The sequence below is a fragment of the Alosa pseudoharengus genome, unplaced genomic scaffold (genome assembly GCF_046254945.1).
Source record: "Alosa pseudoharengus isolate Yale_2024_CS ecotype anadromous, Long Island Sound unplaced genomic scaffold, YU_APseudo_1.1 YU_APseudo_1.1_scf_11, whole genome shotgun sequence".
NCBI lineage: Eukaryota > Metazoa > Chordata > Actinopteri > Clupeiformes > Clupeidae > Alosa > Alosa pseudoharengus.
The window spans coordinates 36,404,941-36,417,440 of NW_027468576.1; the positions used below are offsets into that span (position 1 = coordinate 36,404,941).

Here is a 12,500-nt window from a genome sequence, read left to right on the forward strand (position 1 = left end):
ATTCTCAGGCAACCCCTCTCCTCCTCTCTCCCTCATTCTGTGTAGGTGCTGGAATGTGTGTGACAGCCTCTGTGTGTCTGTGCAAGCGTGCGTGTGTGTGTGTGTGTGTGTGTGTGTGTGTATGTATGAGAGAGAGCTTGTGTGAGTGTGTATGTGGGAGGTCCAAGCCCTAAATGTGTGTGTGTGTGTGTGTGTGTGTGTGTGTGTGTGTGTGTGTATGTATGAGAGAGAGCTTGTGTGAGTGTGTATGTGGGAGGTCCAAGTCCTAAATGTGTGTGTGTGTGTGTGTGTGTGTGTGTGTGTGTGTGTGTGTGTGTGTGTGTGTGTGTGTTTATGTCTGTCTGGTGGGACACTAGGCTTTGTTCTTGCATCTCTCCGCTCATGCAAAATTCAGCAGCCTCTATTACTCTCTCCCACAGGCAACGCTGAGGTGGTGTGTGTGTGTGTGTGTGTGGCTATTTGTGTAAGTTTCTGTACGCAGGTCATTTGTATCAAAGCTTTTGCACACACACTCATACACACACACACACACCCATACACAAGGTTGTACATCATAAAGGAAGAGATCAATAACAGGCATTACACTGTTAAACCCAGCCGACAAGGTTATACATCACGACTTACACACACACATAAACACACATAAACACACACACACACACACACACATACACACACACACACACATCACTTCTGTCTGACTGCTAGACTCCTTGCGTCTGTTCCAGATCAGAGTAATCAATCACACCACCGTGGCGCTGCAGGTCTGAGGGCCGAGCCCAGAGTGGCCACAACTCACCGGGACGCCAGTGTACTTATGAGTGTATGCATTTGCATATGGGTGTGTGTGTGTGTGTGTGTGTGTAAGACGGCGGGGGAATGTGTATGTGTGTACGTGCACGTGTATGTGTGTGAGAGTGTGTGTAAGACGGCGGGGGAATGTGTATGTGTGCGTGCGTGCATTCATGTATGTGTGTGTGTGTGTGTGTGTGTGTGTGCGTGCGTCCGTGTGTGTGCGCATGCATGTGTGTGTGTGTGTGTGAGTGTGTGAGAGTGTGCGTGCAGGTGTGAGTGAGCCGGCTGGGAGAAGTGTGTTGTCCCTCTTAAAGAGAGGTGATTTCAGGAGAGGTCAGAGGTCATTCTATTTTTAGACTGGTGGGCTGGGTGCGTATCCCAGGGAGACGACCTCAGAATAACACACTGCCAGCCACTCACACACTCACACACACACACACGACCCAGAACTACACTCCAATGGTCTCAAAAATACTGTGCATACGCATGTGTGTGTGTGCGTGTGTGTGTGTATGTGTGTATGTGTGTGTGTGTGTGTGTCACACATTCTGCTACCCAACTCTTCATCTGATTAACATAAACGCACACCAACATCCCTGAATTCATGTACACACACACACACACACACACATACACACACACACACAGCAGTTTGTTTAGAACCAGGCTGCACATCTCTGTCTGGTTCATATAAACAAAACACACACACACACACACATTCTGGCCAGATTAAAAGGCCAATATGGAGATCCGACAAATCCATACACACACATTTAAACAACACAGAGCAGCATCCTTACGCGCCAGATGCCTTACAGACACCAGATGCCTCTCTCTCTCTCGCCTACACACACACACACACTCTCAAAAACACACACACTTTCTTTATCCCCCCAACAGACACACACACACACACACTCAAAAACGCACACACTTTTTTTACCCCCCCCAAGAGACACACACACACACTCTCAAAAACGCACACACTTTCTTTACCCCCCCAACAGACATGATATGTCTCACTCTCTCACACACACACACACACTCACACACACACACACACTCTCACACACACACACCCCCAGGGCAGGGAATCTGGCCCCTTTTCACCAGAAATGGCGGGTTGTCCTGTTGTAGTTTCTGTCTGACCGCTACAGTCTCTCCACAACCTGGGGCATCATCAAGGATGCATCAAAGATTGTTAAGGCGGAGCAAGATACTTTGTTGTAGTTCTCGAAATGGGGATCGAATCCTGTCTGCATAAAGAGGCGTGTCGACCCCAACATACTTACAGCACACTGCCCACACACACACTTCACACACACACACACTTCACACACACACAGTCACTGCTCCACTCCCCTCCCGCCCACACACACATCTTCACTGTCATCACTCACATACATCATACATACAGTACTCTGCTTGCAATAGTAAGTCCCTGCCCCCCCCCCCAATACACAGCACATTGTCTCATGAGGAAGCTTCTCCAACACACATATTGCACACTGCCCTCTCCCCACATACACAGCACACTATCCCATCTCCCCTGTCATCCCCCCAACACACACACCAAGACCCCTGGCAGTTGGGTTAGCCCCTTGAGCTGTGGATCTGCCCAAGGTTTCTTCCTTGGTAAGGGAGTTTTTCCTTGCCCCTGTTGCTCTTGGGTGCTCCTTGTTGGTGCCCCCCACCCAATCCCAATCCTCCCCCACCTTTTTTATGCAGCCCTTGCCACTTAATCTACTAAACCCCTCTTCTACTGCACTCCCCCCCCCCCCCCATTAAGTGGCTCCTGATGAAATATCTTGCTCCGCCTTAACAATCTTTGGATGCATCACACCCCGGCCATGGCCTGTTTGCCCTGGTGTGTGTGTGCCTGGTGTGTGTGTACCTGGTGTGTGTGTACCTGGTGTGTGTGTGACTGGTGTGTGTAACTGGTGTGTGTGACTGGTGTGTGTTGATTGGAAAGCTGCACAAACACAGAGTGTTTGCTGTGGTCAGTACGGCCGTGCCGAGGTCACTAGGCTGATTGCGTAAGACCACAACCGATACTTTCCCTGAATGTCTCACAAACACACACACACATACACACACAAACACACACACAAACAAACACACAGGGCTTTTAATATTCATGATCACTAAATCCTTTCAGCTGAAAGAGTTCTCACTAGCTGAGAGCGCACGGACACGCACGCATGCACACACACATACACACACACACACACACACACACACACACACACTCAGAACAAACAAACACACACACTCATATTAAAGCCTATCATATCAGAGCTAAATATTTACAAACATGCTAAAAATTGTACACGCGAAACACACACACACACACACACACACACACACACACGCACAGACACACACACATCAGAACAAACAAACACACACACTCACATCAAAGCCTATCAGAGCCAAACATTTGGTGTGGAAAAGCATTAGCATGTGGCTTTTAAGATTTTGAAAAAGATTTTCCACACTGGTGAACCACACATGTGGTTTTTAAGATGTGAAATTTGTGAAAATGCTTTTTCACACTGGACACATTTTGTGTCCACACTGGACACAAAAACATGTTAAAAATTGCACACGCGCAACACACACACAAACACACAAACCGTCAGTCAACATTCACATATGCTCACACATAGACACATCATATTAAAACACATCACAGCATCTTGCAGGCATGTTGCAGAAAACATATTAGTCCCTACTGGTATAATACAAACAGTGTGTGTGTATGTGTACAATCATGAAAGAAACATCAGTGCAAGAGTGTGTACGTGTGTGTGTGTGTGTGTGTGTGTGTGTGTGTGTGTGTGTGTGTGTGTGTGTGTGTGTGTATGTGTGTGTGTGTGTTTGTATTAGCTGTAAGGAGGAGTGCAGGTTTGGAGATCTGAAACAGTGACCCACTTTACGTGTGAGAGAAGCGTTTCATTAATTCAGTACACAAGGGCTTTCACTACAGCTGCTAATCCCCCATACACACACAGCACATACACACACACGACAGAGAAAATAAGGCAGGTCTGTTTGTTTCTCTCTCTCTCATTACTAAATACATGGAAGGCTTATTCTTCTGTGTGTGTGTGTGTGTGTGTGTGTGTGTGTGTGTGTGTGTGTGTGTGTGTGTGTGTGTGTGTCCAGCCTGAAAGTGGGTACTGTGTGTGTGGCATATGACATGCACTCTCTCTCTGAGACAAACACCCTGCTAACCAGAAGCCCTCTAGAGAGGAGCAGGAGACTGGCACCACACATACACACAGACACACACACACACACACACACACACACACACACGTACACACACACACACACACACACACACTACAAACAAACATCACACACACATCAGACACAAACATCCCAAACTTCTGCAGAAAGAGTGAGTCAGAGAGAGAGAGAAAGAGATTCAGACAAAGAGATAGAGAGAAAGAGAGAGTGAGATTCAGAAAGAGAGAGAAAGAGAGAGAGAGAGAGAAAGATATTCAGGCAAAGAGAGAGAAATAGAGAGAGAGAGCAAGAGAGAGAGAGAAAGAGTGAGTCAGATAAAGAGAGAAAGAGAGAGAGAAAGAGAGAGAGAGAAAAAAAAGAGAGAGAGATTGAGAGATGGAGAGAGAGTGAAAGTCTGTAGTTGAGGTGTGAGCTGGTACTTACAGCATAAGCGCCGATGAGCACTGCAGCGTTTGCTCTCTTGCGCTGGTCGAAGCTGGTGTAGTGGACGATCCTCTTCCTCGTCAGTGTGAAGGACTACAGGGGACACCCGAAACACACACAGTTAGTACACACACACACACTTGTGAACACACACACAGGTCATCACTGCGTGCACTAATGTCACCTGACTGGTTAACATGGAGGGCAGATGCTGAAGCGGAGTCAAAATCACACCCTCATTAGTCTCACACTACTCACACCGAAAAGGTTATTAAACGTATTAGGGTTTATGGGTCATAAAAGAGTGTGTGTGTGTGTGTGTGTGTGTGTGTGTGTGTGTGTGTGTGTGTGTGTGTGTGTGTGTGTGTGTGTGTTTGTCTGTGTGTGTGTGTGTGTACGTGTTTGTCTGTGTGTGTGTGTGTGTGTACGCCAGCTGTCTCTCTTGAGGAAGAGACTCAGGCAGATGCTGCAGCTTCTGTTCCTCTCTTCTGCCCAGAGGGACAGGAGCACCTGGCTCACAGGTCTGTCTGTCTGTCTGCATGTCTGTGTGCGTGTCTGTGTGTCTGTCTGTCCGTGTGCGTGTCTGTCTGTCCGTGTGCATGTCTGTCTGTGTGTCTGTCTGCATGTCTGTGTGCGTGTCTTTCTGTCTGTCTGTCTGTGCGCGTGTGTGTGCGTGTCTATGTGCGTGCTACCGAACACATATAACTCTACCACTTTTCACCTCTTTGCCGCAGTAATATGGCTGACGAGTGATGTGATGTGAATTTATTACAGTTTTTCTCAGTCGCTTTGGTGCTTTTCTCAGATCAGAATGAAAATTCTCATAACTATTAGTTCAACCTCCACAACATTTAGTCATTTGTGCACATCATAGTAGCAATTTCTCCTTCCTCTGAACAAATTGCAAATGCTTTTGAACATGTATCAGTGGCTTTGTCATGTCAGTCAAAATGAACTATACTTATGGATGCTGAATAGTCGTTCCCAGTAAAACTAATAGTCTTCGTTTCATTGCTTGAGTCATTACATACAAAATTGGTGAACTAGTTATCAAATTGTCACAATGCTGTAGAATTTGCTAAGAGCATATACAGTAAAACTGTGAAACGTACATATTCAGTGTCTTGTACTCACTTACTCCCCTAACTACAGCAATTTGTAACTTTACTGTAGTTTTCAAATGGCTGTACAAGTACTGCATAGTGGTGTCTTGAGCATTTTCAGGTAGTGTCACCGAGTTCTGACCTTTTTTTGCATGGGAAAACACTGAGAGCATAAACTGTCGTAATGAAAACATGACAAAGCCATTTGACTATCTTGTTCATAAACGATGGTGTCAAGACTCATTTTGATGACACTGGCAGTTTTATTGACATAAATACTTGCTTTTGAGGAATGGACTATCCATTTTGAGCAAGTGACGTGCTTTTGCAGGTTATCTACTAGGTTTTGCAGTTTGCACTAATTGTTTTGAGAAATGCACTAACTGCTGTGCAAATGTTAATAGTGATGTGAGAAAAGCACCAAAGTGACTGAGAAAAACTGTATTATTATTGTTTGGGGCAGCCGTGGCCTATTGGTTAGGGCTTCGGGCTTGGAACCGAAGGGTTGTCGGTTCGATCTCCGACCAGTAGGAAAAATGTGGGTGGGGGAAGTGGTTGAGCACTACTCTCCCATGCCCACATCTACGGCTGAAGTGCCCTTGAGCAAGGCACCTAACCCCTCACTGTTCCCCGAGCGCCGCTGTAGCAAGGCAGCTCCCTGCTCCGGGTTAGTGTGTGCTTCACCTCACTGTGTGTTCACTGTGTGCTCTGTGTGTTCACTAATTCACGGATGGGATACATGCAGAGACCAAATTCCTTGGCCTAGAAACCTCATTTACATTTACATTATTATTATTTTATTTTTTCTTCTACTTATTTGTGTTTGTTTACATGCACAGGATGGTGCTGTTGTGACAGTCAAATTTCCTTCGGGATGAATAAAGTATTTCTAATCTTATCTTAAAGGAGTGTGTATGTGAGTGTGTGTGTATGTGTATGTGTATGTAAAAGACTAAGAAGATGGTGAAACCCATGGGTAAGTATGACTGTGCTGAAGTAAGCCTGACTAATAAACTGTACTGACAGGTTAGGGTGCGCACACACACGCACACACACACACACATGTGAGTACCTGTACACTTTGTTTGTAACAGGAATGTGACAGGTTAAATCACAAAAGTCACGAGTCTAAAACCAACACACTCACATACTTTTCACTGAAGCTATGGAGACCAAAAGACCAAAACACACACACACACACACACCCACACACACACTGTGCCTGACAGATAATCAAGGCTTTATCTTATCTGAACACATGTTCCACACCCAATAGCAAACCTTAAACTTTATATACTAAAGGTGAACACATGGCGAAACAAACAAACTGACCGCGTGTGTGTGTGTGTGTGTGTGTGTGTGTGTGTGTGTGTGTGTGTGTGTGTGTAAGAAATTATAGTTAACACACGCAGATTATTCCACGCCGACGGCTCACACTCATGCTCTGGGTCTGAAGGTTGGACATGGGGGGGCTGGGGGGGGACGGGGTCATGGGCTAGCAGCATGAGTCAAATAAACATGTCAATAACAAACACAAGTAAGGAGTAAATAATAAACACGGGTCGGGGGTAAATAATAGCGCGGAGGTCTGCAGCATGTCCATGGAACCAGGAAGCTAGACTGAGAATGCAGAAGCCCTGCCCTGCAAGGAGGGAAGAAGAGCAGAAGAATGGGAACTCTAAACGCTACACACACACACACACACACAGCTCCCACTCACTTACTGAGCTTCCCTTCCTTACAGCACCAGTGGAGGAGGAGGGGTCAAGATCTGGGGTATGTGGTGGGGGGGGGGGGTCTGTATGAGCTGCAGCCCAATGGACTGGAGTGGACTGAGGAGACTGCTCAACAAATCTGGGTACTGGAACCTGGACCCTAAATGTGACTGAATAAATGTAAGTGTGTATGTGTGTGTGTGTTTGGGAGGGAGGTGTGGGGGTTAAAAGTGTGACTGTGTGTGTGTGTGTGTGTGTGTGTGTGTGTGTGTGTGTGTGTGTGTATGTGTGTGTGTGTGAGTGTCCCTCTCGTCAGCTCTTCCCTCCTTGAGAGCTCATCATCCCGTCTCTGACATGCACACCCGCAGCCCCTTGCTGACAGGAATGTGGTCCCCATGGCGACACGGCACGCCCCGCACAAACACACACTGGCAGAGGAGTCGCACGAGTGTGAGGGGGAGGAGAGATGGAGGGATGAGGGAGGGATAAAGGGAAGGAGGGAGGGAGGTGTGGAGATGGCAGTCAAACCCCATGCTTTCTTTACCTTCATCACCCCCATACATGAACATATGAACGAACTACAGTCAGCCTGTTCCACAGACAGAACATAGAACACAGAACAGATGGAGAACCTTCAGTACATTTCAGTTCATGGGACACGTCTTATTTCACCACCTCTCATCTCCACTCATGTTTATCCTGGTTTAGCTGCTACATGCTAATAAACTAATGATGCTGGTTTAGCTGCTACATGCTAATAAACTAATGATGCTGGTTTAGCTGCTACATGCTAATAAACTAATGATGCTGGTTTAGCTGCTACATGCTAATAAACTAATGCTTCTGGTTTAGCAGCTACATGCTAATAAACTAATAATGCTGGTTTAGCTGCTATATGCTAATAAACTAATAATGCTGGTTTAGCTGCTATATGCTAATAAACTAATGATGCTGGTTTAGCTGCTACATGCTAATAAACTAATGATGCTGGTTTAGCTGCTACATGCTAATAAGCTAATGATGCTGGTTTAGCTGATACATGCTAATAAACTATTGATGCTGGTTTAGCTGCTACACGCTAATAAACTAATGATGCTGGTTTAGCTGCTACTTGCTAATTAACTAATGGTATGGGTTGAGCTGTGACATACTAACAATCTAATGAGCCTGGTTGAGCTGCTACATGCTAATAAACTATTGATATCTGATAGTGCCTAAACCAACGAGTCAACATTTCTCTCAAACATTCCAAATAAAATCCTCCATCTTAGTAAGGTCAGGCCTGATGGCCAAAGACCAAGTACCAGAACCTCCATCTTAGTAAGGTCGGGCCTGATGGTCAAGGCGAGTGCACTGCAAGTCTGGTGATGAACTTAAACAACCTTCAGTCATAATAGACAGCCTCCACTTCTCAACTGGATGGTGTTTCCATAGATATATGTGACTGATAACACGTAGCCTATGATCAGCAGATTATGTGTGTGTGTGTGTGTGTGTGTGTGAGAGAGCGAGAGAGCACTCACTGAAGGTGCTACATGTGCAGAAGTAGTGCCTGTGTGTGTTATTATCGTGTTAAATACCACACAGACATACAGGGGAAAAATCACAGGACCTGCTCACTCATCCTGCTTCATTACACTCATATCACACACACACACACACACACACACACACACAGACACACACACCTGATTTCATGACCCTTCTGAGACACATAGACACACACACATAATATGTGCGCAGCTTCACCAGGTTCCTCAAACACTCACACACACGTGAAAGTGCCCCAGCTGATGAAGAAACCCATCTCACACACACACACACACACACACACACACACACACACACTCACACTCACGTGAAAGTGCCCCAGCTGATGAAGAAACACACCTCATCAAATATCCCACCGCACCACTCCGAGATCTCATCACCTCAAATAGCACACTCTTCACTTCATTACTTATTCCTTTACTCACTTTACACACCCCAACACACACACACGCCTCAAAACACACCCTGACACACACACACACACACACACACACACACTGATGGAACACCTCAGAGCCTCTTCATCAGCCGGGTCTGTCCCCCTCGGACGACTCCATTCATCAGATGTATTAATAGAGACGGGCGGACATCAGTCCTTACTCATCTTCCAGCCTTCCTTACACTCACACATACACACACACACACACACACACACACACACACACATCCGGCACTGATACGGTCATGGCCTGGCCCAGATACAGCCCTGATATTGCTCTGTTATGGTGAGAAACAGAATGAGAGCTAAACCAAGGTGCTGGTTAGGATGATATGAGAGAGGAGCCGCACACTCCTTTTTCTTTTAAACTATTTATTAACCGACGTCTCTCGGTAAACAGCCTTCCTGAGGATCCTGGTAGTTTTTGGCTTGGGTTTTGGCTCAGTTACATCCGTAATACTCAGTTACGTCCCTGACATAGCCCTGATTTGGAGTGACACGCCAAGCTGCAAGCTGTTCTTCCACAAGCTGAAGAGGACTGGCTCTACTGCTAAACCAAGCAAGAGAGAGAGCGAGCACACACACACACACACACACACACACACACACACACACACGCATGCACACACACACAGGGCCCAGATTTTCACTAGACAACAAGCACTAATGACCAACCCAGACACTCCCTCAACAATCCAGAGAGTGCTTTCTATTCGTGTTCTCCGCTCTTAAATCAATTATCTCACCTTTCCTCCCTCCTTCCCTCCCTAACTCAATCTCTCTCTCTCTCCCTCCCTCCCTCCCTAACTCAATCTCTCTCTCTCTCTCTCCCTCCCTCTCTGCTCAAGTAAGGCCATGGGTGGCTGGAGTTTCGAGGGTGTGTGTGAGCGCGAGGACCTGATCTTGTGACCACGGTGTTTCTGGTCCAGGCTTCAGGCCCCACAGCCCACCAGGACAAAGAGACGGCTGAGAGTTAGGCCTCACACAAGCCATCTCTACATCTCCCTCTCTCCCACTCCCTCATTCTCTACATCTCTCTCTCCCTCTCTCTCCCACTCTTTCATTCTCTCCTTCTCTTTTTCTCTCCCACTCCCTCCCTCCCTCTCTCTCCCACTCTTTCATTCTCTCCTTCTCTTTTTCTCTCACACTCCCTCCCTCCCTTTCTCTCCAACTCCTTCATTCTCTCTCTCCCTGTCTGAAGGCCTTAAGTCAGAGGCCTACATCTCTCTCTCTCTCTCTCTCTGTCTCTGTCTCTCACACTCTCACTCTCCCTACCTCCCTTTCTTACATCTCTCAATTCAATTCAATGAGCTTTATTGGCATGACTAAGTTTTAGAATGTTGCCAAAGCAGTAATTTCATCAAGAGAAGAAAACAATTAGCAATTAATAGTAATAATAACAACAATTGACATGGACTATGGAGAATAATAATAATAATAATAGGACATTAGAACACACACACACACACACTCCACCACTCCCCCAACACACACACACTAACACACAATAGCAATGGAGAAAGGGGGGGAAATCTAATAATATAATAATAAAATAATCTCTCTCTCTCTCTCTCTCTCTCTCTCTCTCTCTCTCCTTCATTCTCTATCTCTCTCTGCCCTCTCTGAAGGGCAGCTCTGCTGTGAGTCGGTGAGTCAAGCTCTATAAGCAGGACAGTGATTAGGACGCAGAACTGAAGCTTCTGATTAACACTTACACCACAGGAGCATCTGCACCCAACACACACACACACACACACACGCACACACCAGTGTTAGGGTGTGGTGGTGCATTACTGTGGTATGACATACCTGTGCACATGAGCCACAATAGCACGCCACCCTGCCGGACACCAACCGGTCTGTCTCATTCACACAAACTGAGATATGACCTGAGGCTGTGGGAAATGACGTCTGTGTTTAAGAGACGTGTCCTCCAACTGACTGCTGGTGTGAATGGTAAAGTGTGTGTATGTGTGAGTGGCCACATTCCTCTGATGTTTTTGTTTAAAACCTGCATATGTAGGCTACATTCCAGCACAGTGAGAAACTCCACAGACACACACACACACACCCGTCAAGGCAGAAACACTCACCTTAAGCTTCTTGTTGAGTTTACAGCAGTATCTATAAAGCATGGCTAGGTTCAGAGGTCCAAAGTCTGCATAGAAGCTGGAAAAATTAGACAAAGTGGTCAGTTTCCTATGTGGATGTTGTTCTTAATGATTTTATGGCCATCCAATTGTCATTAAGCTTTGGGTGTTTTATCAAGGAGTTGTCATCATAAGTGTAGAAATAGTCAAGCAGGGAAAGATTACATGTCTGCCAAAGATTACATAACGACCGGAAGACCCCAATGCGACGGAACGGAGAACAATGGCCTTGTTAATCAGACTGAAATGATAAATAACAATTAAAACTGTTGCATAAGCAGCCAGCGCGAGAGGGACCAACACAGCGCGCGGCTCGGGCGGCTACTTGTTGCGGATGCACGAGGGAGCAGAGCGACAGGCAGCGCGCGGAGGGCGCGTGCAGAGAGGAGGGAAACACAACTTACTTTTCATACACAAACTCGTCATCCGTGCTGAAGTAGTGTGTGTTTGCTGTGCTTTTTGGCTTGCTTCTTAGCGTTGCAAAATACAGTCGTTCTGTGGAGGAAATACAGGTTTGTGAGAACAGATCGAGACTCAGTTTCGTGTTTACTTCATTCATAGCATGTCTTCAAATGACTGCAGAAACACAGCCGAATTCAATCTGTGTATAATCTGTTCTAGATCAACAGTAGGCCTAAGTATGCCTATGTGAGTGTTCATAGCCCCCAGCTATATATTGATAAACAATCGAAGGGACAGGGGCGAGTGATCGCTCATCCACCTAAATAGTTCTCAGACAAGACAGGGCCCAACTCTTGTTGTGAGTTAGGCAAAGTAGCCTAGTGTAGGCAACAGGACTGATCCGAGTCTCCCCCAACATCCCCGCCTCTACCTCAAGTTACCCTTACCTTTTATAAACTCGGATGCTCCTATCAAATCATTGTCGTCTGCCATTTTAAACAAAGTTGAAAGGATTGCTGAGTGTTTCAGGTGGTCCAGAGTCATCGATTAAAAAAAGGAAACACTAACCCCCCTAGATATCTTTGTGTTGATTAAAAAAATACAATAGAAAATATCTTCCGTTAGGCACAGTTATCTCGGCATGAACGCTTGTATCGCTGCAATAACG

At 46.2% G+C, this 12,500-nt stretch overlaps 1 protein-coding gene across 1 annotated transcript in view; it reads right to left on the bottom strand.

The window, feature by feature from the left end:
• The window catches only part of cdc14ab (cell division cycle 14Ab), a gene marked incomplete in the record, with an annotated part of 35,920 nt that overhangs the window by 22,994 nt on the left and 426 nt on the right, over window positions 1-12,500 (bottom strand). The window contains 5 exon segments of the mRNA XM_076279090.1: window positions 4,474-4,566; window positions 7,836-7,880; window positions 11,375-11,450; window positions 11,836-11,926; window positions 12,280-12,500. The exon segment at window positions 12,280-12,500 is cut by the window's right edge and continues 426 nt beyond it. Of these exon segments, the coding sequence (XP_076135205.1) occupies window positions 4,474-4,566; window positions 7,836-7,880; window positions 11,375-11,450; window positions 11,836-11,926; window positions 12,280-12,376 (402 nt within the window).